The sequence below is a fragment of the Magallana gigas genome, chromosome 7, assembly GCF_963853765.1.
Source record: "Magallana gigas chromosome 7, xbMagGiga1.1, whole genome shotgun sequence".
Classification (NCBI taxonomy): domain Eukaryota; kingdom Metazoa; phylum Mollusca; class Bivalvia; order Ostreida; family Ostreidae; genus Magallana; species Magallana gigas.
In genome coordinates, this window is record NC_088859.1 from 32,606,879 (window position 1) to 32,633,906 (window position 27,028).

At 32.5% G+C, this 27,028-nt stretch overlaps 2 protein-coding genes across 7 annotated transcripts; one reads left to right on the forward strand and one right to left on the reverse strand.

The window, feature by feature from the left end:
• Window positions 1-659: 659 nt before the first annotated feature.
• Window positions 660-5,190, reverse strand: LOC105331157 (small ribosomal subunit protein uS8A). Its single transcript, XM_011433242.4, has 4 exons — window positions 5,027-5,190; window positions 3,656-3,735; window positions 2,380-2,465; window positions 660-795 (listed from the first exon to the last, which is right to left on the reverse strand). Exons 1-4 carry the CDS (start codon window positions 5,157-5,159, stop codon window positions 702-704), a joined length of 393 nt encoding a protein of 130 aa, XP_011431544.1. The 5' UTR covers window positions 5,160-5,190; the 3' UTR covers window positions 660-701.
• A 478-nt stretch (window positions 5,191-5,668) lies between these two features.
• Window positions 5,669-25,758, forward strand: LOC105331160 (uncharacterized). Of its 6 annotated transcripts, none has more exons than XM_011433246.4 (28): window positions 5,669-5,807; window positions 7,228-7,357; window positions 8,093-8,239; window positions 8,379-8,531; window positions 8,811-9,437; window positions 9,692-9,905; window positions 10,354-10,374; window positions 12,165-12,197; window positions 13,639-13,806; window positions 13,954-14,030; window positions 14,426-14,567; window positions 14,723-14,769; window positions 16,358-16,534; window positions 19,296-19,540; window positions 19,690-19,736; window positions 20,597-20,656; window positions 21,200-21,276; window positions 21,459-21,518; window positions 21,731-21,848; window positions 22,334-22,455; window positions 22,792-22,980; window positions 23,261-23,390; window positions 23,860-23,945; window positions 24,358-24,431; window positions 24,580-24,631; window positions 24,942-25,028; window positions 25,313-25,404; window positions 25,546-25,758. In XM_011433246.4, exons 2-28 carry the CDS (start codon window positions 7,250-7,252, stop codon window positions 25,685-25,687), a joined length of 3,495 nt encoding a protein of 1,164 aa, XP_011431548.3. In that variant the 5' UTR covers window positions 5,669-5,807; window positions 7,228-7,249; the 3' UTR covers window positions 25,688-25,758. The 6 variants fall into 6 exon arrangements, with proteins under 6 accessions (XP_011431548.3, XP_065923527.1, XP_065923525.1 ...); XM_066067450.1 differs by lacking the exon at window positions 5,669-5,807 and adding an exon at window positions 5,904-5,923; XM_066067455.1 differs by lacking the exon at window positions 20,597-20,656.
• The last annotated feature ends 1,270 nt before the right edge of the window (window positions 25,759-27,028 follow it).

Below are 27,028 nucleotides of genomic sequence, written 5' to 3' on the forward strand. Positions count from 1 at the left end.
TGAAATTGACACCCCTCAAAAACCATTGTCAACCTCCGCTTCGCGTCGGTTGACAATGGTTGTCTCGGGTGTCAATTTCAACAGTTACCCTCCCAAATAGGCACTATTTATATAATGTTATCCAACTCTGAATGTCTTCTTTTCTATTACTTATATTTTCTTCAAAAATTTTCTTTTACGAACAATTTTGACAGTTTTTGAGAAAGGGACATCCACAGCATATAACCAAAATATAGTGACAAAGTGCACAATGTTCAGCCCTTTCTTATTTAACTTTGTGTGTATTTGATATCCTTAAAAATACAATGCCCTGAACAACTGAGAGTATATATCCAATTTACGTAATCTAGGGAGTTATTAAATAGACGACAAACCCAGACTTCACCTGAAAAATCATTTTGCCCCGTTTTTCAATTTATAGGATACCTTAACCCTATTCTAGACTTGTACTTTGCATAGCCTGTAATACTGTCATAGAGGAGCAATACTTGTATTGCAAGTATGATTTTAATTTGATTGCATTTACATCAATGAAAAAACGGGAGTTAGCTTCTTTTCTATTCAATCACACTATATTCTTATCATTCTTGAAAAGCATTCTAAAATAATTCACTGTCTTAACAGTCAGTCTCATTAAAATAACAAACAAAAACACCATATACTTTCTGCACTTTATTAGTGCAATGATACATTTGGAATTCTCAGAAAAAGAATCCAAGAATTTTTCCTCCTAAATGTTTCCGTCTGGCTTCTTCATGATCCATTATACCCCCTGACGTTGTCATAACAATAAATCTGAAAAATAAAATAACAAGAATTTCTAAATCATACCAAAAACTTTAAATATTGTATTATTTAATATACCATTGAGTTTAAAAGCCACAGACACGTTCAGAAGAGCAGGTGCTTGTGAACGGTCATCAAAATCCTCTATACCCATAACACAAATTTTGCTGATCCCTTGTGATTACTTGCCCCGCTGAACACACCTCTGGGGTTTTATGCAGACTTCAGAATTGGATTATACATTCAATGCTCATCTCAACAGTCTAATGTAATGACCAGTTTAAACCAGTTTTAGAAAAACAAACAAGCTTTTAGGCCTAAGAAAAAAAATGGTTTGTTTCCAGTTTCATGCTGAAAAAAAGTAGGGTCGGTCGGAATTTTTTTTAATTTTTTAGAATATTTTTTTTCCTTTAATATTGCATTTATCTGTTTATTATTTAAAAAGAAATATAACTTACTTCTCTATTGTGAATTTTTTTTTACTATGTCTCACCTATAAGTCGGACCCCCCTTTTCCAATCAATTTTATACTCCCAAAAATCCGACTTATAGGCGAGTATATACGGTAGTTCAATTGTAGTTCCATATATATTTCAGAATTATTTTTTTCCTTGACTGGATTTTTAAATTTTCCTTCACTCATTTTTTAAATTTTTTGCACAACTAAGAAGGATATTTCATGTATTTTGTTAGGTTGTGATCTTTTTTTCACAGGGACTACTTCTTTCAGGGCACATGCAGCAGCTTCCTGGGGAGTGTGCAGTCTGTTTACATACAAACGGAAAACACGTGGTTTTGAGGGTAGACCTGTTTGGAGCTAGATATTTTGAGAAATGCTATATCATTTGCCCTTTTTATGGTGTTAGCTAATGAGATAGGTAACAAATAACACTTCCTCTGAACATTTTGCCATGAGAATTCCAAACCGATTTTTAAGAATTTTTTCCCCTCTCTAGTGCTATATAGTGAAAACAATTACCGGTGTGATACCTTAAGATTTATTTATACCCAAATGGCAATGTTCACTTCATAATATTCAAAGAATGATTCCTTATTACTTATATTTATATTTTTCAGTGTCTTTGTCTGTGATAACACTACATATCAAGATTTTGTACTACACAAATAATTTTAAATGACGCATAATTGGGGTGCCAGCGGGAATGCTTATTTAAACATTTGATCCTAAATGGCTGAAAATTACATAAATATAAGTAATAAGGAATCATTTTTTGAAATTATGAGGTGATAATTTCGGTCTGGGCGAGATCAAATCTATCAAAATGCCCTTCAGGCTTTATTGGATTTGATCACGTCCCGACCCAGATTATCACCTCATAATATTCATAGAACGATGCCTTTTTCCTTAAATAACTTTCAGCAATCGTATCAATAAATACTAAATATTGACATTTTCACATTATTTTCAGTTCATGTTATTATAGACACCCCACTTGTGGTCCAATAGTACATCGTCCTCATGTATGTCATTGATGAAATGTATTGAGCTATACTTTACAAAATGATATGTAGTGTTATTACAGAAAGACACTGGAAAATGTGCAAGTCCATATATAACAAAAATAAACATACCCAAACTGTCGAGATGGCAATAAATTTGTTGTCCATCTTTCCATGTCTCTAATGGAAATGTCAAATCTAGGACTGATGACACCACACTGAAAATACACCCATATAGCTATTAAATATAATCAAAGATTTAAGAGGACTTGGACACGATTTGACTTAAAATTTTCAAATTTTGTTTTTCCATTTTCAATGTTTATACTGATAAATATAGAAGTGTATCTTGCTTGTAACTTGACTTTACCATTTAATATTTTGATCAATCATTTAAAATGCTCCAGTAAACCATTTTATACATAAAAAATAAAAATAAAATTGTTGATCTCAAATCGTGTCCAAGTCCTTTTAAAACACAGATCCAAAACATTCAGTTCATGACACCAAAAAAGAATAAAATAAAGAATATCTTATGCATAGAAAAACACCTAACACAGTTAAGCACACAGTTTCATCATAGTATTATCTTTCAAGGCAAAATGCAAGAGAAATCAGTATTTTTTAATAATTATTTCTTAGACAGTGTAAGAGTGATGCTTAGGGGTAACTCTGCAGTCAATTGTGTGTATCTAACAGATAGTGGAAAAAATTTATACCAGCTCATGGGAACCCACCACTATGTTTAACTCAGTCAACACAATCATTAAATGGTCAACATTTGTTACTTTTATTCTGCCTTAACCATTACAGATTACAAACCATAAATTCTGTAATAATTACACCCACTGTCCCAATGTAACTAAGAGAATATAACTGACAGAGAAAACAAGATAGGTTTCAGCATTTTGGCAATTTACTTCCCTATACTAGCCTAGCAACTACTTAGATTAAATTACACTATATCTATTTAACAAAAATTAAGAAACATGTTAAACTTTATTTAAATTTCTTTTGTTTTATAGATGTTAGCAAAAGGGGGTCAATGATGTGAAAGAACGCCAGAGTACACTGAGAATACCCATGTGTCTGAACAAGCTTCCACATACAACCACTGTCAACATTGGGATCAAACTCAGGTCGCAGTAGTGAGAAGCACTGCTCTACTTTGACACCAAAGACTACAAGGCCCATTAATTTTTTGCACTGGGTGAAAGGTCTTTTCATTATAAATGTTTAATATTTCATATTTGTTTATGTGCTTTTATGGGGATATTTGATGAAGCATCTTCCCCATTCAACAAAAAAAAATCCAGCAACGTATTAACTAATTTGATCAATTTATATAGGCAGAATATTGCAGAAAGAACAGGGTAACAATTTTCTAAAATTTTTGGTTTGAACTTACTTTGTTTAACCGGCCTGTAAGATTGACAACAATTTTGCCATTTCTGTGGTCATCAACAATTTCAAATTCCCCAATGTAACCTGATAATAAAAATAAACAAGAATTTTAACAATAAATTCATCAGTAGAAAATAACAAAAAATAAATTCTGTCAAATTAAGAAATATTACAGAAATAATAACAGATCAAGATTATTTTTCAAAACAACCTTAATTAAATATGAAATAACAGAAAGTTAAAAAAAATACGTGAAATTTTTTTGAATATCCAGTGTTTTCCCCAGGCCGTTTTTGCATGGCGGTACCGCCATGCATTGAAGATTCCCCGCCATGCATCACAAAGTGCCGCCATGCTTCCCGCTATGCATGTTTATTTCAAAGCAAAATTCTTTTTCCAATTATTTCATCTTCACAGTAATTAACAGACATAAAATTGTCGTTTCTCCGCTCAAACTTCATAAAACCGCTGGCAACCACAGTGAGCGTCGTTAACTTTGACATCAATCTCGGCAAGGGGGCACAAGTGGTAAAGTTAACAGTTAAAGGACTTATAGCTTATGATTGAGATATATTAAAACCGAGTTTATTAATCGGTGATAAATGCATAAATAGAGACGTGATTACTTCTTGTTTAAATATAATCAGACCCCTAATGTGCTTTTTTTCGACATCTTCGCCATTATCGAATGTTGTGGATTTTCCAAGATCTAAAAATATCACAATGTTCACTTGATGGTGTTAGCTTGGTTTCGATATGCTTGAGCTGTTTATTTGCCGCAAGGATATTGGAAACTTGAGAAAATGTACTCAATAAAGGAAAAAACTACAGTTAATTGCAGGTAATACACGGAAGCGATGTCACATCACTAGAAACATCCTATATATTGCTGTAATTGTATGGACTTGTTCTGCCTATTTCTTGTTCACCCCCCCCCCTAAAAATCTCTATATAATATGTAGGAATAATGGGACAGAAGCTGGTGTTGAACTGCCTTGCGAATCTATATTTCTTGGGAAAACTTGTGAAGGCCAGTCTCTTGAAAAAATTGATTTTGAAAAAAATGCTATTCGTTTTGCCAGAAAAAAAATCCAGAAAAATTATAGATATTCAGATATAATTATGAATTGAAATAATACTTGTTGATGTAGATTTCATGAAAATGCATCAATTATGGAACATATCATGTCTTACATTTCATCAAATGGTTATAAAATTATTACGCGCAGTGATTTCGCACCGGCTTGGGCGCTTTTACGCCGCACCGCGCACCAACTCTGACAAACTTCCCCCCATGCATCAAAAATTTTCTGGGGAAAACACTGATATCATAACACTTCGTGTATGAAAACAATTGGAATTTGCTGATCGTTACCATGCTTCATCATCACTGTGAGAAATCTGACGATGACTTTTGAGCAGGGCCTTATTAGCACCTGACGTTTGCCCTTTTTCTCAGCTGCTGCTATGCACTTGAGGGCATCTGCCAATACATTCATCCGCACCATTATGACCTAAAAAAGAAAACAAATAATTCCAAATATAAAACGAGTATGGTTAAAAAATTGAGTTTCGTGCAAATTCGGGTCGTATCATTTACTGCGAAAAATACGGCGGAGGAAATAAATCTAAATGATCAACATGTAACATTAAGTCCGTTTAAACATAACATGTCTCTTTATTCTTAAGGTACTACATTTATCAACAAAACTCATGATATAAACAAACTGTCTCTTTCCCATCCCCACTCATTATACACTTCTTTTCAAAATAAATGAGGGGAAGAACATCATCTAAACCTCGTTTCATTGAAGAATAAGGATATAAATGTTATTTGACGTTCTCCAGATAATGTAACTCTTTTATTTTTTGCGATGATTGACGATTGTTTTCATTCAGTTTAGATTTTCACGTCGTACCTATTTCAATGGCGGAAGTAAAAAGACCGATCTAATATGCATTGTGGGTAACACAGGTGCCCGTCTCGCGGGGCATCCACACATTTGAAGGAACATTCAGAAAACCTCCGAAAATCAATATGTCATGTCTTTTAAACGTTTGAGAAAACCGTAGCGTACAATAGTAACTGTAAGCATTTAAGTAACAGTGATGACACGTTCGATACAAGATGTAAACAGATTTTAAGATCTACAGAGGTAACTTAATAGTCGACAATTCCTCACCGAAACAAATATTTAACATGTTCTTGGACACTTGTTTTGTCTCCCTTTAATTCCTTCTCCTTTTAGAGTATGTATATAGGCTAAACACAGTAAGTGGTATCAGTCAGGATTACTATCATGTTAATATGCATATAATCAGGGACGTATACTAACTATAGTACATACGTCCCTGACAGAATAAAAACCATAATTTCATAACCCAATGTTTGATTTTTTTATTACAAGAACTTGAAAAAAAACGTGCATGTCTGTATGAGTATAATGCATGATTATGTGCATTCTTGAATGGTGTGAACAAATGAAGGCTAGGCTATATAGGTGTTCAAGTGTCTGTGATTGTATGTGATAAGGTATTGCAGACACCTGAGCTGCTTGGACAAGTGGATTTTTTCTGCTTTTCTCAGCTTCCTCCTATATCAATGACCCCATCAGCCTTCGCACTAACATACATGCCAAATGAGACATATTTATATAAGTTGTACAACTTGTTTATTCCATTTTAAGGTTATACACATATTTGTTAAATACTACAATACATATATATAGATGTGAAATATATGATTTGTTCTATATAAAGTGTTCCAATGCTTATGTATGACTGCAGACAATTAGGCCCATGTACAAGAAAGGACATAATTAATTTGCATCATGATCATGACATTTATATGCCCATATAAAAATTGTATACAAGCTATTGCGAAACATTTTTTCTATGTGTTGCAGTTGTTATTTAAAATTTTTGCGTATTTAAATTTCGCACGCATTGCCAATTGAGTGTGTATGAGAGGTGAATGTATGAATGAGTTAGTCACGCGAGGATTTTGTTTATGGGTGTATGTTGACCACGTGTTTATTCTTTACTACTATATTATAGCTGACCAATAGAAATTTACAACTGAATTCATTAATATGCATGACTTTATTAACTCACTATAAATAGCGTAAATCCCGCCAATTCCCCAACCCCACGACTTTTATCTTCATGGTAGAAACAGTGAATTGTACCTTTACCTTACCTGTGCAAGATATTTCATATATTTTGTAAACTCATAGTTCTGGATACCTGGTAAGCTTCCTTTTACATTGTAATTGAAATACATGTATATTAATTGTAAATTACTTTTAATATATTTTATTCAAATATTCTAAATTACCGTGCGATGTTGCGTATGAATTGTGTACCTAACTGTTTGTGAGTGTAAGTGTGTTTGTACTTATAGGTTTTATTTATTAATATAATCCTCGAAATATGTCTAAAATTTTTATGTCAGCCAGTAAGCGTAATCAGCTACCACCTTAAAGTTCCTGTATAACTCCCTAAACACAAACTTTTACACATTTTTCAAGTATTATATTTTGAATTTTTTGTCATGAAGTTTAATATTACTTGCAGATGTAACCAGAGCTGTGTAAAAATGCCGATGTCATCAATTGATGAGAGACCCAAAACTTTAAAGAGTGGGATATCTCTCAAAACAAAATATGCAGTACAGCATCGCTCTGATATGCTCATTGCAGAGCAGGTAAATTGATGGTTTTGTACATGTAGAATTTATAGTGTCATATAAACTGCAATTTTTATGTTGGAAATTATTGAAAAAGTTTTCCTTGGATAATACATTACATATACGTAAAATCTTTGTTATGCAATTACTTGGCTCCATTCAAGATCATAGCTGCTACAGAGGGCTACGTATTTTGCTTAGCTGCTACGTAGATACTCCTAGCCTAAATATTTTATGCTAAGCATCAAATTCAAGAGGGCCATCTTAGTTACCATTTTGTAACAAACATGAAATCTATTATTTAAGTGTTATTTTATTCATCCTTAAAGTTATCATGTATATTTCTGCTTGAAATTATGTCGATGTAATTATTATTTAGTTTAATGTATTCAACTTCAAATCTGAGACTTAGCGGCTAACCTAGCGGTCCGTTCAATAGACCTAGATATCTACGACCTAGCGGCTAGGCTAGCTGCATAATCTTGAACGCAGCCCTGGTATAAATAGGTGCTTTTACCACAATGGCACAGTGTTCATGTTTATACATTTGGATTTAATTCTATTTTTAGAAATTTTCATGTCTTGATCTACAAAAATTTAGTCCATGTTTTATACCTCATGTTTCTGATGTTTACAATGACTTTTTTTTAACACTGCAATGTTTGTATTCTAAATATTTTCTTTAGTTCTAAATAAAGCTGGTATTAACAGTAAAATTATCTTTCTAATAGTTTTGATTATAAACATTTGCAGATGGAGAATGTGGCAGAGAAACAAGAGACTTTGTACAACCTTCTGACAGAGTTAGAGAATGTCAAAACAGAAGAGGAGATTGATCGCCTCAGAGCTGAAGTACAGGCCTTGAAAGAGAAATCTGATGCTGCTCTTGTTCTTCTGCATGTAAGTATGATCTTACTTTTCTCAGTTGTTATAATGAGTTATTCTCTATCTGATGGAAATATACTTGTATATCATTTAAGAATTCTTTTCAATTGCCACATTTTTGATGAGTATGATAAATTCTTTCCTTATTATTCAGATATTGTACAAGATAAACCATGAACTACAATATGCACGCAAAGATTTGGAGGAAGCTCTCAAGCACACAGGGGGAGACATCTTGGCAGCCAGAAAGAGAGTCATGTGGCTGGAGGATCGCATGGGGACACTGTGTGGAAAAGTTCGGCTCAGAGTAAGGGCTACTTTTACTGTCAGATATCTTTTACTAGAAACAAAACTGATGAGTCTGGCTGGTTCAAATATTTCTCTGCCAATCAAGATAAAACAAATCTAGTAAAATGCCAAAGATAATAGTGCGATATCTTTAGGTCTAAGTTTTTGATATTAGATTTTATGTACATTGTAGTTCTCTGTCTTGTTTACTTTAATAGATATTTGAAGAGAGATTCTATTAAAGTATGAAAAAAATAATGAAATTTAATTAATGATTCAATTTTTAATTGTATAATAGGGTCAGCCCGTATCTCAGAGAGTGTCCCATCGAACTAGAGGGTCCACTGATCGAGGCCAGTTAACCTTGACGTTCAGATCAGATGTCACTGATGTCAGTGACGACGACGACCAATTCACCAGACAGAAGTCTTTGCCACCAATACGTCAAACTCATGATGATTCGGATGATGATGACAGGGGGAGGGGCATGGGGGGAGGGCGAGGTGGAATGATGGCCACCCCTTCCATGAGTGGATCAGAAGACTTCAGAGACATGCAAATGAAGCGACCAGGAATGATGGACACTCCCTCCTCTGATGCAAGTTCCTCTATCTCTCCTGTAAAAATGGGCATGATGCAACATCATGGTCCACAGTATTCTGATGATTCTGATGATGAGGGATCCAGTCCAGGAGCAAGTCCTATTCCAAAGGCTATAGAGGCTAAGGAGGAGGAGAAGAGGGAATCCAGTCAGAGTGAAGGGGGTTCAGAGGCTGAAGATCACATTGGAGAACTTCCTACAATGTTTAACCAGAGCAAACGAGAGATAAGTGCTCAACCCAGGCACTCTTCACCGGATATTGGGCCTCCTCCAAAACAAGGAATTGAAATACCAACAGAAGAACAAGAAGAAGAAAAAGCTGAGGTAAATATATCTCCTTTGCCTAAGATGCTGAAGTTCAAAGGAAGCAACTCCATCTACATTTTTACAGTACCTTTAAAAAAATTAAATTTATTGGAAAAATACTGAGCTGTATATTTTTATTAAAATGCATGACTATATGACTAAAATGTATAGTTTCTTTTTATTCCATTGTTTTATTCATGTCAAAAATTCCAAAAAGAAATGCTGAGGGTTATAATTCTCTAATCACACTGGCCTTATCTTGATCTTTACAGGAAGACCAAAAATTGGAAGAGAAAGAATCTGAGGAAAAATCAGGGGAGGAAACTGCTGAAGAGACAACCTCAGAGGAAGTTCCAGCTGGGGGGGACAGTGGCACTCAGGCAGACAAACCCCCCGAAGAGAAGACCTTTATCACAGAGGTCTCAGTGGCCACAAACAAAAGCCGAGTCACCATCATGTCCCCAAAGAGGGAGGATACTCGTCAAGGTGAGATAAAATTACCGTTAGTATTGAATATTCCACTCTCGACTGGTGAAAATTATTTTATTCATCTGTTAAGCGATATTTGTAGATGAAAATTGTCAGCTCTATTTGTGATTATATAGTACATGCTAAAATTTTGAATCGCATGTTTGTGGATATTGCTAGAACAATTTAGTAGATTTTCAATGTTTTTATGATTTAAGACTGAATTGCAGATGATATGAGTTTGCTGTAAGACTAGATATGAATTTTAGCTTAATATTCATAGGTGTTATACATACCTGTTATTATTACCTGTTGTTATTCATACCTGTTCAATGTAATGATATAATAATTGGGTAATTTCATTTCTTTGTTCATGCAGTAAACTGGTAGAACTCTTTAATGAAATTTATAAAAAAAAAATTCTATATTAATTTTAATTAATATGATGTCTATTAATTATTCACAGTCAGTCAGTTTCCCATATCTCGTAAGAAATATATTATATGGTTCTCAAAAGACACTCAGTTTTTCTTCCAGAATTGAATGCTTTTCTTTACATCTGCATGCAATGATATGCTTTCATGCACCAATCACTTTACTGTAGAAATGAAAAAACCTCAATTCATATACCCTGTATCAGTTTCTTAAAGTCTGTCAAAGTTTATATCAATTATATATTATCAGGTATATATTATAGATTCAAATGCCCTTGAAGACATATTTATGCATTTACAGTATTACATTAATTTTATGTTTACCAGTACACTTTTAACAGACCTACAAGAAATCTTAATCTATTGAAAGATTACATTGTAGTTAAATCATATTATGAATCAGTTATATTTTGTTATGTGCTCAGCAGACAGTGTAAAAGCACATTGCAGTCAACTTTTAACTCTTGACAAATTGTCATGCCTGAATCAGAATCCTGTTTATATATATTTTTTGAATATAATTTTTATTAAGTAAACTAATTTGATTAAGAAATATATATGCATATATGTTTCAATTATATTAAGAACATTTTATTGATAGATATACTGTAATTCCTAAGAACCACTTTATTCCATGCACAATCAACTACACCAGTGTACACTTTGAAAAAAATGTGTTTATGGTTTCCTTATATAGATTCAATGCAAAAATTCAAATGAGTTTTTCCATAAACACACTTGGCTACTTTCTAAGTCATTTGATTAGGACAATGTCTTAATCAATACGCAAAGAACTACAGAGTGTTTATTTCAATATACATGTATATTCATTTTCTACATTTAATTCATTTGATTTTCCTTTTAGCTCACCTGCACCTGAGGTGAAAGCTCAAATGAGCTTTTCTGATCACATTTTGTCTGTTGTCAGTCTGTCCATACACTTTTCACTTTTTCAACATCTTCTCCAAAACCACTAAACCAATCTCAACCAAACTTGGCACAAAGCAAATTTAGGCAAACAGGATTCAAGGTTGTGAAAATTAAGGTCCAGCCCCCTTTTTCATGGGAGATAATTAGGAATTATTGAATTTTTGGGAAATTTTCAAAAATCTTCTCAAGAATCATACAGCCAGGAAATCTAAAACTTATGTGAAAGCATCTTCAGGTAGTGTAGATTCAAGTTGTGAAAATCATGACCCTGGGGGAAGGATGGAGCCACAATGGGGAATTCAAATTTTTACATAGGAAGATATAGAGAAAAAATCTTTAAAAATCTTCTGAAAAAGCATTCAGCCAAAAAAGCTGAAACTTATGTGAAAGCACAGGTTGTGTAGATTAAAATTTGATCAAAGCATGATTCTCTGGAGAAAATCATGATTCTCTGGAGAAAAGTGGAGTCACAAAGGGGGGGGGGGGGGTTAAATAAGAGTAGAGAAAAATCTTCTCACTTTTACTAAAACAACAAAATGGGCTTGATATTTGATATAAGAATATATGGATGAAAATCAGCAGAATTTTAAGTTTTTGTACAAGATCCACTGTACATACATGTATATGTCAAGATATTTTGATTTTGATACTGTAATGCTGACTTGATAAGAGTTAAGGCTATTGTTGCTCAGGTGAGCGATGTGGCCCCTCGGCCTCTTGTTTATTGCATGTCCCTTATTTAAGTTTTGTTAGTTAAAATTTTTTCTTCAGTTTTTGCATAAAGATCAGATCCCAATGTAGTAACTTTTAACTGTAAATTAATTCATTCTTGATAAACAGACTTACCATTTTTACAGATATCTCAATTAATTAATGTACTGTTTTTTAAACATTTTGTTAAATTTATGTCTAGGGAAGCTTTACAAGCAAAATTGTTACAAACCAGGTAAAAATCTGTATAAACAGAGTATAAAATAGACAAATAATGAATGGGGACGCGGTTTGTGTGTCGTATTCTATATGGTGAAGGGAAACAATTTTACATGTACGCCTTAATTTGAATTAATTGATTCAGCTTTAAAAGCTATATATGCCGTTTTAACAGTATTTTGGTGATGCTGGATCCATGCAGACCCAAAATTTATCAGTACCATATTTTCACAGTGTTTGCATGTTAAGATTTAATTTGTGGTGGATATACATGATTGTGTGCATGAGTTAATCCATCATGTACCTTTGCATCAATTTTGATATTTTGTTCACCTTAAGATCGCATCATCACACGATGAATATTTGAAAATTGGTATTTTTAACTTTATCTCAGGAAGAGTAGATAATGAAACAGAAATAAACTTGATTATGATTACCAGAGTATTTCTAAATGTGAATTACGAAAGTTACTTAGTTATAATAGCTGTATGGAAAACCATGCACATTTATACCTGTAACGAGGTCCATTTATAACGGCATATATAGCTTTAATTTACTCAGTTGTATACGGTAGTTTTGTATGCTGCACATTATGCTGAATACATTGCGCATTGTATGAAATTTGCTTTTAAATGAAACCAGAGACATGAATAAAATGTCTCTGATGAAACAATTACAAGGGTAAAGGTCATTTTTAATAGGATAGATTTGTTTGCAATAAAATTTTCCAGTCTGACAAACCAGCTTCAATAAAATAATTATGTACATTCAATTTATGTACTATGTACATGTATATAGATTTAAGAGATTTTAAAACAACTTTATGACAATTACCGATTGTAGTCTTTTATCAAATTGTACTCACTTTCACAGCCTTTAATTTAGAATTTAACTGATTTTGTCAAGCTTTTCAGATTAAATACTTACTGATAATGTTCTATTATCAATTGAACTACACTGCATATTCACTAGAAAGAAGCTTTTTTAATTAACATATTTTATTAATTATGTGTATTTTTCAAACACATATATATATCTATATATGTACAGATGAAGCATTAAAAGTACACTAAAATGAAAAGTGCTTTAGAATTTCATATACCAGTACCTAACACTGTTATATGAATGCAAAAAATATTAACCCAAATATTCTCGATTAATAATTCATTCAATGTCATAAAAATGTTACTATTATAGTTTACATCTATAGTTTTGAAATATCATATCTTACAATATAGTATCTTTGATTTAAACAGAGAGACAATGTTTTCCACTTTTTGCTAATTTAGAAGTTCAATATAATATATTTTCATTAATTTCTACTCTCTGTAGAACATTTCTTTTAAATTAGTAATATATGGCTTTGGCAAATCAGATTATTAACTCAAAAATGTCTTTAAATGAATGACTTCTAAAACATGCAGTCTTGAATTTATTGAGTACCTTGTATTGTAAAGCATTTCTGCGCGAGATCGCAGAAGAGGAGCGGGATCTTATCATGGAGTACTGGCAGTCTGAGCATCATCGCTTCGAGTACGGACAATTTTCTGACGTCCTTACACAGTTAGATCCCTTATCTTACCACCAGATGGGGCTTGCAGTGCCCGGGAGTTTCCTGGAAAAATGTAAGAACATGTGTAAATGGCAATTGATTTAATGAATTAACATTCACTGTATACTTATATATAGTAGATTTTTTTTACCATGATTGTAATCAATTGGATAGTTTTCATGATTTTCTGAAACAGAGTTTAAATTCTGTGCTTTAACAGATACAAAAGAGTTTGAAGCATTACCCTGGAATATTCCTGAAAATAAGAAATCAGCAGGGGACATTACAGATATTCATGTAAGATTGAATATATGTTTTCAAAATGGCTTAAAAATATTGCAAAAGGTCCATATGTAAATGAACAATGTTTAATTTAAATTATTATGCATGATTAAAATAATACACATGCAATTTTTGTTTTAACAGTGAATCATTTATAAAATATGAAGTTTTGCATAGAGTCAAGTTAAGGAGAAAAAGAGATAACTGTTTCTGTAACAAAAAACGCCAGTCTAATTGATAAAATTTGAAAAAATTTTGATCAGAAAATGAAAAAAAAATACTTAAGCTTATCTGATATATTATCAAATAACTTGATAATCATGCAAGTATACATTGTTCTTGATGCAGACTCTAGTAGGCTATTGCCAAAGACTTTAGAAGGAGTCTTTAATGGAAACTATGAATTTCAGAAAAGAGCTTTGGATAAACTAGCTGTGAAAGTTCATCAGATGTACAACAAAGTGTTTCAAGCCACTATGTTGTCCGTGCGACCCTCCAAGAAACCATCCGATGGACAGCGAGAAGTCAGTTTCTTCCAAAGCATTGATCACTGTGAGTATTCAGGCAAGCTGGAAGGACCACAAAATATCGTTCATTAATTGTACAACTATATGATTATCCAGCCTTATCATACTTTTTAAAAGCTTTTTCTTAAATACATTTGTCTGACTACATGCAGTTTCATTTCTTTTCATGTACCTAATTAGTGTCGACCAAGGAACCAACAATGGCTTCATCTGTGTTAGGAGCAAAGGTAGAGTAACTGTATTGATGAAATTAAGCACTACAAATAATTTACGTAATTTAAGCAAAGGGATTTAAATGTTGTAAACATATTAAACATTACATGTATTTAGCAAGTACAATATTAATAGGTTAGCATAATATTATACAGGGTTATTTTTGCCACTTTGTAATTTTTGCCCTTCTATACTTGCAAACAGTTTCGCCCCATCTTGAATTCACCCAGACACAGTTGTATTTAAAAAAAAGAAAATATGAGACATTGGAATCTGGTCATACTTAAATTCGCCCGCTGACAAAGAGGGCAAAGGGGCGAAAATAAAATGGAGGCAAATATTTCCCTGTATACAGTATTTGATTTCTTGCATTTACAGTATGAGTGTACCTATTTATATACACTCTGGTATATGCATGGGATTTAGCAATGTACTTGATTTAAGAATACATGAAGCTGCTACATGTACGAGGGTTTTTCGGAAATTATTGAGACTACTCAAATATTTTCTTTTTTAATTGACGAATTTTGATGAAAATTGGCATAGACACCGAAGAAACTCCAACAAATAATAAAACAAAGTAATATTTAAAGAATATTTAATATTTTGTTTACGACGGTAGATAAACAAATCGGTGGTCGGGTACCCGGCGCAGCCATGAACTCGGAGATTTAACAACTTAAACATCTACTTTATAAGTGTCTGTAGAATTACAGTTAATGATAAAAGAAATCAAATTAAATATGTTCATTTTGCTATTCTTTGCGACTAACTTTTGATTAAGTTTCACTGATGTTCGAGTTGAAATACGGATATGGTACACATATATTTACCAAACAATAGAAATCTGACAATGACTTTACATTGAATTTTGACGTCAAGGCGGCGCATTGAAAACCGTCAAACCAGTGGAAATCTCATCAGAAGACCTTTTAAGGCCAATCAATTGCTTAAAAAAACTATACGATGACAAGACAAGGTATAAAGCTTCAGTTCATCATATTTTTTCACCGATTGTTTAACTAGAATTAGGCCAAAGGGATTAATTATCAAGTACTTTTGACACACTAACTGTTGTAAACAGTTCTAAAATATATATCTTAAAAAAATGACAGAAGGAGACATTCACAGTAATTAGACTTTCGGGAAAAATAACTCGATTCATCCCCTAAAAATAATAAGAATGAGAGGAAATGTAAATGAAAACATGTTGAAATGAAAACAAAAGATGAGAAATGAAGAATAATTCTTGTTTCCGTTCGTTTGTAAGGTATTTAAAACACAGGAGCAATAAGAAGCGTTAAAATGACATTGCGAAAAGTTTGCGGTTGCGCCGGGTCACTGGACAAAGGCACGTTGGTCAGCTTACCAGGAATGATCTATTCGTGCAATGGACAAGAAATTTTTCACATTGATAATCTCTATCCTGATTAACGTTATGGTGACATTTCAAGGGTTTATCTTTTTTACTAAAAGAATAAGAGAAAATGTCTCAATAATTTCCGAACAACCCTCGTATGTGCCAAAGATGCTAAATAGAATACATAGGCAAATGCAATACATGTACATTAACAGTATATTCAGTACTTTGATTTTCTACAGACTGCCACTTCTAGTACTTCAGTGGAGGACAAAATTCGACCTACCACCATGCAAACAGTTTCCAGTGTAGAAATTCCAAAACTGGAGTCTCGTAGGCTGGGGACCTCCAAGTCTGGTCGACTGGTGTACTACCCCAAACCAATACCGCCCCCTGAAGTTTTACCTTTGACCAGAACAGTAAGTAATGCAAAAAGTGTGCTATCACATATACCTGATACAATGAAATGTGGAGGTTATGATAATTTTTTCCCACTTATTCATCAATCAGTCTGTTATCTTTGTGAAACTTTGTAATTATTACCTGATTAAGGACATGCTAGTAACTTTTCTTATCATTATGGTTATAGTGTATATCATTATAGTTATGCCTCTTTTGAACTAAGAGTTTTGACTCTGCCCAGTTTATACCTGCACAACTCCTTTGATAATACTTTACCAGAATTTCATGTACTGTAGTTATAGTAAGGACATAAGAGCATACTGTAGATGTGTACATATGCAAGAAATTTTGATAACATATTTTTCCTAGGAGTTATGTCCCTTTAAATCAATTTAATTTATATACATGTATTGCCATTAATTATATCAATTAAACAACGTGTGAGTTTAGAGCATGTGAACTTGCTCATTTTTTTTCTTTTATGAATCAATGTCTTGTGTAGTCTTTGTTTTTTCATTTCTTTCTCTAAAGTTTTTTTTTTTGGTGTTTTTTTTTTTTGGTTAAACATATTGTGCATGTGCAAAAACTCATTTCTCTAAATTTATCTACAACTGTATATTGAATTGTTAAATCCTAACTTGCAAAATGCTTTAATTTTAAATTTGGAAAATTTGAGGTTGCATAAGAAAACACAATATATGACAAAAAATGGAAAAGTTGATTTATTTTAGTTATGAATTTTCAAAAACATATTTTTCTTTGATTTATTAATACCCTAATCTGGCATTTTAACAGCCATATGTAAGTATTTGATAAGAATTTACTTTATTTGCTTTTTTGTTATACACATCAGCAGTGGAAGAGGGTTTTTAATTTTCTTACAGAGACTGAATAATAAATTTTCAATCATCTTCATTTAATCATATGATATGCTTAATTGTACTGGTACCAGTACTAGTAGTTTTTTCACCTTTTTACACATGTGCATACAATTGGAATTACCAGTTACATGCACTTATATGTTATATTTTTAACAGCCTGTAAGGTTTTGATAAAACAAATTTCATGTTACATACTTAAGATGTTTGATGTCAATCTTCTTTTCTTTAACATATGTAATCTATCTAAAATAGATTTTACCTTTAAATTATAATATTTTCACATCCTGAACTAAAAAAAATTCAATGATTGCCTCACAGCTATGTCAGTTTTGTAGAAGGTCTGTATACTGTATGTGATAGATTTACCATTTGACCTATACATAAAATTTGAAATTGCATGCCCATTATAGCTCATGGCAGTAAGGACAAAATTTATTCTATGAATAAATGTACATTCAGTATATATCTATGTACGGAATTTTGGTTGATTCATCTCAGTTAGACCAAAACAAGGTTCACTTTGTCAGAAGAATTCTGAAAAAGAGAATTAATAGATACATGAGAGAAGAGCAACAGATTTTGAACTTTATTCTCAAAAGATTGAAAGAGAGGTTGTATTCAAAGAAAAACTGACCAAAAATTAGCATTATGTAGTGATTTTCACCTTACTGGTATAGACTTTTTTTGGGTGCTTTCTGGTATATCACAATTTAATTCACGATAAATATTTGTTACACATGCATACATGTACATCACTGCCAGGGTATAAATTTATTCTTTATTTTATGAAAAAAACATTTTTTCTGTATAAAACAAATAATTGCTGCAAGTTTATAGCTCTTCATAGTTTAAGCTCATCTGAGCAGACATAAGGTCACTGCAAAATGAATGTTCATATACATGTATTATGTTAATTGGAAGGATATAGAGAATGATACATGTATGTACTGGTAATATGTTAAAAAAAAAATTGATGATACTTGCAGTGATTATTATATTTTACCGAAATTCATTGTTTAAGTAGTACTGCTTGGATAAGGGGGAAGGTCAGCTACTATAATTTTCTTATACATGTAATTCTGAATGCTTTCATCATGACAATTTTTTGGTAGTCATTTAGACAGATTAACACTCAGTACTAGAGTAGCACTACTGGATATATACAGCTGTATGTACATGTATATGTATATATTTACTATTGATATGTATTACTGTATACAGGGAAATATTCGCCCGTGTTCGCCTCTTTCGCATTCGTTGTCAGCGGGCAAAGTTAAGACTGGGCGAATTACAATGTTTCAAGTCATCTCTCTTCAAACACAACTTCGTCTTTATTGGCAAATTCAAGATGGGGATCGAGAAATCATTTGCAAGTAAAAAAACAACAAAACAACATGGGGCGAAAATAACCCTGTATACAGTACATATATGGTAATTAATGCATTTATGCTTTTATCAGTATGACACATTGTAGCATAGACTATTCAGTAGGTATTTCCAAAATAGCTGATTAACAATGAAATGATGTTTACTTTATTATATTTGTTTCTATAAATTTTGATTCCCAGAATATATTTTAAAGTTAACCAGCTGAAAATTTATTATAATTTCTGATTTTGAAATATAAACTTTAAAGTATAAATTGTTTACAGTTGAAATTATCCTAGTTTCCCATATACCCAAAGGTGTATAGGACTTAATTGGTTTTACGGTAATCCAAGTTTGAATATATTGATTTCCACCATGTTGTCAATGATACTAGACTAGAATGGTCGCACAAATTTCAGTTAAATTAACTCAGTTAATTTTAACTGATGTTCATGAAACTGAGTCCAGATACCTATATATTTGATACAGTATTACAGATGATTCTTGATTTATTTAAATCAAATTTTAGACAACAGGAAAGGAGTATCCAAAACTTGCCAACAGTTTTTTGAACGAATCAGAAAATACCAAGGGAAAGAGAAGAAAACCCGCTGTTCGCATCGTGGACCAGCGGAATCTAGCCGAGGAAACCAAGCTAACCCTTTATAAAGAACGGAGTCGTGGCAGAGTTAAGGGCCCTAGTACCACTGAACAGAAGTTCCGGCTGATGATAGCGAGAGAGAAGAGTGCCACTAGCAGCACAAAGTCTGACGTGTTAGTGGACTAAGATCAAATTATATGAATTTACCTTTAATTGAACTGCAAATGTTTATCTGTGTTCATAGAGAGTTTATAAAAATCAGCGTTTTTTATATGTAGATTATGATTCAAATTTACTATAGGCATTTTTTGCAATTTTTCAGGGTTCGAAGGTTGGGGCTGTCTAAGACTCTCACAAAAATATCTCAAGGTATGGATTTTTACGGGTAGTTTGCACCAACTATTCACAAATATATGTTTATAACATATTACATGTATTATTACAGTTACTGTAATAATAGGAGCACACAACACATTTTTGTAAAAAAAAAAAAAAATTGTGAAAGTTTAAGCAGTTATAAAAAAAATGTATATATCATTACTTGTATATAAACTGCAATGTACATCTCAAATACAAAAGAAAGATACAGAAAACTGCCAAATACAGACTAATACTTCATTTAGTACTACACATGTACCGGTATATATAGTTATGATTAGTCTCTTCACAATTTATTTCATTTAATCAAAAGATGGGGAAAAAATGTAAATTAAATGTTGAAATATTTGACTGCATCAAGTTCTTCATTATCAAGTTCAGGATTACTCCAATCGCAACTTTATGTGCCTTTCTGACAAGTAAAAATAATTTGTAACCTCAAATACATGAACCTTTAAATAGGCGTCCATGAATACCCCTGTTGATATAAAATATAGGTTAATATATGTTGAGGTTTGAGATAAAAATTAAAATCGTTAAATTCAATGATATTATCTAATATACTAGTAATACCATGCATGGAAGATCAAGACATTCAAGGCTGTCTATGATATACTGAAATTGATAGACTCCATTTTGTAGAAAGTGATAATACATTTGAGATGTTTTTTCTGAGCTCTGCTGGAAAGGCCTGAGAGGTTGCAATTGTTATTACTCGTCAATACTTAACACCACTTGGATTTATCCCCAACAACCTTTTTAAGACAAATTACCAATGACTATAACAAACCTGTGAGTTCTAATCATCACTTTTGTTTGCATGATCACCTTGTTCTCTAATTTTTATATAGATGAGGTTGACCTTGACTTTAAATCTACCAGTCCTGAGGACGAGGACAAGGGTAGTGAAGGTAAAAAGCATGTTGCCATGGAAACTGTATGCTTGGTTCGAATTTATGTTGTTTGATTTTTCATATTATGAAACATCTAGTTTGTTTTGTGGATACTGTACGTGTAATGCATGTATGTTTTAGTGGCCAGGTATTTGTATGCTTTAGCTTAACTTCTGATAATTTAAATGTTGCCTAATGTTTCATTTTGAAATTTTTGATGTAATGCATTGAGTGTTATTAATATGAGAATTGCTTGATTGTTAAGTACATGTACATTACTACATTTCAAAAGGAAAAGAATTGAAGACTTCCTTGTTTGTTAATAATAATAATATAACTGTAGAAGAAATGTCTTTATCTATAAAGAAGGAATTTTATTTTTTATGCAAAAAAACTGTTTCTTATTTATAAATGAAAGTAAATTTTCTTTGATGCCAAAATACTTTAATGCCATGCCTTAGTCTTATCATGTGTTAAATAAGTAAGAGATCATAGTTTGTGTTTCTGAAGCTATTAACTGAGAAAATGTGGTTAACTTGGCAATGCTTGGTCTCGTTACAGCTGGAAGCGTTTGGAGTAAAATCAAACCAAAGAGCAGAAACAGAGAGTATTCTGGTCTTAAGTGGGAGAGAGTCAAGGTGAGTTGAAATTTCACTTTAAAAAACCCAGTAATTCCTGCTGCTAATAAACTAAGACAGGCCAACTTTGTATAGATACTTGTGTATGGAATACTAGCTGATACTTAAGACAAAATGCTACAGTGATTCACTCATGCAGAAAATTATACTAGTCTTTATAGATCTCTGCTTTTCTTTTCCAGACTCTAGTTCATACAAATCTTGTTTCAAAGAGAGCAGAAGAAAGGGTTGATGCTGCAAAGGTATTTTCCATCTAATACTTCACTGCTCATAAAAAGGGTTTTCAAATGCGTAATTCTAAATGATATATTAACTCGTACTTGTATTAGTTTATTTATTAAACTGTCTTTTTGAAGTACTGTAAATAAATTTCATAAAAGTGAAGAAGCACCACTCAGAATTCATTTATTGCAAATGTGCAAGGTTCAGAATAAAGTCAAATCTTTATTTTCAGCACCTTGGCTTGCTTCGGTGTGGAGACACGATGGTATTCTATGCCTTAAAGGATAAAATGAAAACAGATGAAGATGAAAGAGTGAGATATGAGGCTGCCAAATCTCTCATTCTTGTTGGTAAGTTTTAAATATTCATGTCATGTAACATATTGGCAGCTGGGTAAAATTTTTGCTTGTTCACTTTTGCCTCATTTCAATTGTAACATTTTATGATTTATTGATACATGTACATGACACATCACAAATTGAAACCTTTTGTGATTCTAAAACTGCAATATTGGCTCTGCATGATTGCACCCTTGATAGATTTTAAGAAAAATTTGACTTGTTAATCAAGTTGATTTGCTTTCTTTACTCTATCAGTCTATAGCAACTCTATTCACAAGAAAATTTTACCAAAATCAAGAGAACTTCAATGTAGTGTATATATAAAATCACCACAAACCAGTCATTTAATGTCCCTCATAATGGAATAATTTATCAGCCTAGGCCTGATTGCAAATTTACTTGCTGAAAACAAACTTATCCTAGGCTTAACAATGACATAAAGTCGCTATTAATACATGTCTAAGTTGCATCTTGATATGATAATCCATTGGCAGGATGTTGGGAGGACGAAGTCCAACAGGTCATCCTGAAGTATTTAGTGATTGGAAATGCAGATATAAGACTCGATCTCATCAAAACTATGATTGACGGCAAAAATGTCCAGTATGTTAATAAGGTAAGATCTTTGGAGAAATTTGAAATTTAAGTGGTACATGTAACTAATTGTCACAAAGAAGCCAGAAAGCTAAGAGAAGTTGATGATAAATCTGAGCTAAAGATATGAACCTACTCATGAACGCACTCAAATAGTGCATGCTAATGTTAGAAAAATCTCATTTTTGCCAGGATTAGGGAAATTATTGCATGTTTTCATTTAATGAGTAGAAAATATTGTTTTTCGGAACTTATGATAAAAAGGATATTGTATTTAAAGCTATGACTTCCAGAAAAGTTTTTTTGTAAGTTTATTAACTTGTGTGCAACTTCTAAGAAATGTTTGAAAACTTTGCAGAAGACCAACACTTTCCCAGAGCTTGTGAAGGTGCTGAGTCATTTCTGCCGGAATCCAGCTTCTGATGACCCCATCGCACTGGAAGCTGCTGTGTTGCTAGGACGATTGTGTGTTGATGACGATAATGCCAGAGCGGAATTGAAGCGATCTCTGGAGTCGACAACCTCAGATACTCACAAGAAAGCTAAGGTTAGGCTCATCATAGTTTATTATTAAGTCACATGGCAAAAAACACTGATTTTTATGAGAAGTCAGAACAAATACATCAAATAAGAAAACATATGTGTATGAAATATGTACATGTAATTGTAAAGTTTAACATTAAGCACAGAATTCTGCTACTTTGTACTAGTGTATGAATAATTCTATAGTACCGGTACATGTAATGTGCAAAGCTATTTTCAGTTTGGAGTTTTAATTAACTTTGTTTAACGATGCAAGCAATTCAGTATGTTCATCATTTTCATAGTCTCTGGAGATCCTTGTTAAACAACTGAATTGTACAGACCAGATTATTGTCCTGAGCATTCTGGACATGATCAAGTCATCCTTTGTGTGGAAATACAGGGTACTGGCCACAGAGCTACTCATTACATTAGGTAAGTCTGCAGATATTGATTTGTTCTTTGTTTTTATCACCATTTTTTATATCAAAGGCAATCAGTACATTAGAGATGTACCAGTTATTGGATATGTAAATTGTAGTACTCATAATTGTTACATATTGTTAATTATTTCTGTAACAATTTACTATGAACATTTGAAAAGAATTTTGATTTTAGTTTAACTAGAACTTGGAAAAAAAAGACAAAAGAAATTTTTACAAAGTTTTATTTAATGAAAAATAATCAAAATTCCAAGGTATAAAGTATATACCGGTATATATGATAAAGCAACATATTTAAAATGATAAAAAAAAAATTCTCACAACAATTAAATTACAAGCACATGTATGGTACAAACATCTATGGATATTGTATATTTATGATGAGCATTTATTACCCCCCAAAAAACTGTACTGGCGGAAAGTAGTTCCATGTACAAACTATTTTTGAATATTCTTTCCAGGTATAAAACATGTCTGTCAAGATCCAGAGGTGGTGGAGAAGGTTTACAAGATTCTAGAACGCAGGCTCTGGGACGACCCAACCGTTGTACGTATGCATTGTCAGCTTAAAGTCAGCCAGGTTCCTAAACACATCAAGCATATTTGATGTTCCTGGTTACATAAAACTTGGAATTTTATGTCTGACATGTTAGCTTAAAATTGTGTTGGGAAAGAGTTTTCCTTAAATTTTTTACTTATTTCTTCTGAAATTTTAATTAACATTTATTAAAAATGATTCAAAAGATGATAGAATAGTTATATATTTGAAGTGCATATTCAATACAGAAATCAATTTAAAAAAAAACAAATTTGATCATTTCTGGTTTATTTGAAGTTCCAAGCGAAAAAAAAAAAAATCCATCTATATGTAAATGTGCAGACTTGTGGCAAACATGAGAAATTGATAACTTGTATTTTGTTTAGCATGTTGAAATTAATTCATGATCTTTAACCCACAGGAAGTCAGAGTGGCATCTGCTAAAGCTCTGACAGCTCTTGGAATGTTCAGGCGGGCCTGTGACACGATAGAAAAGTGAGACAACAATTTACCTATAACTGGTGTTGTTAAGTTACCGTAAATGACTTTTGTGGGTCCCAAGATCCTTTTTTTAAACTTTCTTTTCTTTTAAAGAAATGTGTATAGAACTACTAATTAGTGGCAATGAATCTTTAATTTGTAGACGACTGGAGGACACGGATGAAGATGCCAGATCTCAGGCAGTCATTTCTGTGGTAATTAAGACTTATTGCAGGCTTTGGCACACAAATATCACAACATTTTATGTCAAATTGATATGATGAAAACATGTCATACTAAATTTTTTACATTTACGGTACATGTAGGTGTATGGTTATATATCAAGTTTATCTCCTAGAATCTCTATGTGAAATACCTGGTGCATGCAGTTATATACCAATGATTGAAAATTTTGTGAAATCTAATTATTTACATATTAAATCATTGGGAATGTGACATTTTTGTAAAAGTTTGGGGAAGAAGGGTTACATTTCTCTGTCTGACTCAGTCACTTTTCCATGACAGGGAACCCTGGGAATGAAGAATGAGAAGATAACACGGCTTCTTCTGGAAATGTTAGAGTTAGATTCAAGTGACTATGTTCGCCTAATGGTGAGTAAATAAAACGATGCGAAAGTTTCAGTTATACATGTACATTATAAAAAAAAAGTTGCATGATGGCATGATAACTACAAACACACTGTTTTGATGGTGACAGTTCAGGATGGTAATAATAAAAGAGTTCTTTATTGTGGAAAAAGTTATTCATGATCCCTGAAATTCTAATCAGATTTAAGAGTTATTTCCCTTAAAATGCATTATTAACTGTGCCTAAATATAAATACACTACCTGTGAAATTAAGGAAGTTTAGAAATGCATGTGTTCACTTTTGCAGGTTGTGAGGACGTTTGTGACCTTGAACATGACAGAGAAGCGAGTTATTCGAGCTCTTAAAGAACGCGAGAGAGCAGAGGGGGCTCTTGGAAGGTGATTTTCATGGCAATCATATATCATAAAAGTTTTTAATTTGCTGATTTTCTCTGCAATTTAATATTACATAAAAGTCTGTAAAGTAGTTGTGTATATTTTTCATTCTTGTTCATCTCTTCATGTTGTATGGCTTTGTAGAGAAGCAAAGAAGGCTGTGGTCATTCTGGAGTCCCTGACTCAGCTTCCACCCCCCAGTCCTCGCCGTACCCAGACACCGACCTTCAACAACAAAGGAAACAGTTCCCTGGGGTTCCTTCGACCTGTCACTCAGAGTGTTTGATTGACCATCACACCACATCTAGTCCTAGAACAACATGGTCAATCAAAGCTCAAAGCTTTCAGATTTTACATCTACATTGTATGATAAAAAAAACAAAATTGCACGGATGTACCATCTACTGACAAGAAATGTATTGTTGACCTATTTGAATTAACAATTTTGATAAAGCCTTTCCTGATTATGATTCCCTTGTATTATGACAGAAATCCGTAAGTTCTAGATGTAAGAAAATAAACATTATCATCAGTAAGTTATGAATTGAAATAGATACATGTATTTAAAGCTTGTTTTCACCAGGGAGAAATTTACTGAACAAACAAGTGTTATCTTTATTGAAATATTTATCAAGGAAAGTGCAAATAGAAGGTGTAATAGTTAATGGATGGCAGTTGATTTACGATAAAGAAAAGAGTATTACATGGCATTTGATTGAAAAAATCAATTTTCTTTTTTTAAAATAAACACTTCAGGTTAAATGTTACAGCGAAGCGATTAAGTGTCAGTTTTATTGAAGGAAAAATTGGTAATCGTTGAATTTACTGCTGCTGATTGTTGATATGGAACCTTAAATTTTGTGATATCTTATGCATTTAATAGGTGTACTTTTTCTGGGAATTATTATTTTATCTGCGTGTACAACAGTTTTTTATTGAAAGTACATACATATTTTATGACGTCACGTTGTTGTTTTTTAGCACTCTGAATTTTATCGTTACTTTATCATTAATTATCTGTGATAATATTCTATTTTTGACCACTTTAAATTCGTCCGGGTTTTTTTTACATATATCCGTGCCAACTAGTGTTGGTGAAATTTAAAATGGACTTTTGATTCATTTTGATGGTATCGTTACTTACTTTGTTTTGTCCATATCAATTTAAATTAATAATTTACACATATATTGTGCCTTATTGAATTGTTTTTGAATTATGTTACAATAAAAATGTGAAAATTTGAACATCTATAGTGAATTGATATCAAAATAAACGATGTCTTAGCAGGTGTTTGATAAACGCTCATATATGAGGACTCTCCTTTTTGGGAGTGTTGATTTAAATCAACTCTCCTATGCAATTACTCTGGCAAAACAGAAGTGAAACACTGTTTGGACCGAAGCACAATTGATGAATGGAAAACTATCACCGACGACAAGACTTAGTACTTGAAATTAAATTGTTTTTCCAGAAAACTTAATTGTATCTATGAATAGCTTTAAAAAGTCAGATTTGGAAAGAGTACGAACAGTGTCGAAATTTTTGTAGTATGTATTCTTCCGCAAAAAGTTCAACAAGACTGGTTCGCTTTCATTGATTACAAAAACGCCACTTCAACAGCGGCGG

Coding starts and splice junctions, on each gene's coding strand:
- LOC105331160 (XM_011433246.4), top strand. CDS start 7,250: ATGCCGATGTCATCAATTGATGAGAGACCCAAAACTTTAAAGAGTGGG. Junction 14,770..16,357: donor CATCTGTGTTAGGAGCAAAG/GTAGAGTAACTG, acceptor GATTTTCTACAG/ACTGCCACTTCTAGTACTTC. Junction 23,946..24,357: donor TCTGGGACGACCCAACCGTT/GTACGTATGCAT, acceptor TTTAACCCACAG/GAAGTCAGAGTGGCATCTGC.
- LOC105331157 (XM_011433242.4), bottom strand. CDS start 5,159: ATGGTGCGGATGAATGTATTGGCAGATGCCCTCAAGTGCATAGCAGCA. Junction 3,736..5,026: donor CACAGTGATGATGAAGCATG/GTAACGATCAGC, acceptor TTTTATTATCAG/GTTACATTGGGGAATTTGAA. Junction 2,466..3,655: donor TTACAGGCCGGTTAAACAAA/GTAAGTTCAAAC, acceptor GTGTATTTTCAG/TGTGGTGTCATCAGTCCTAG.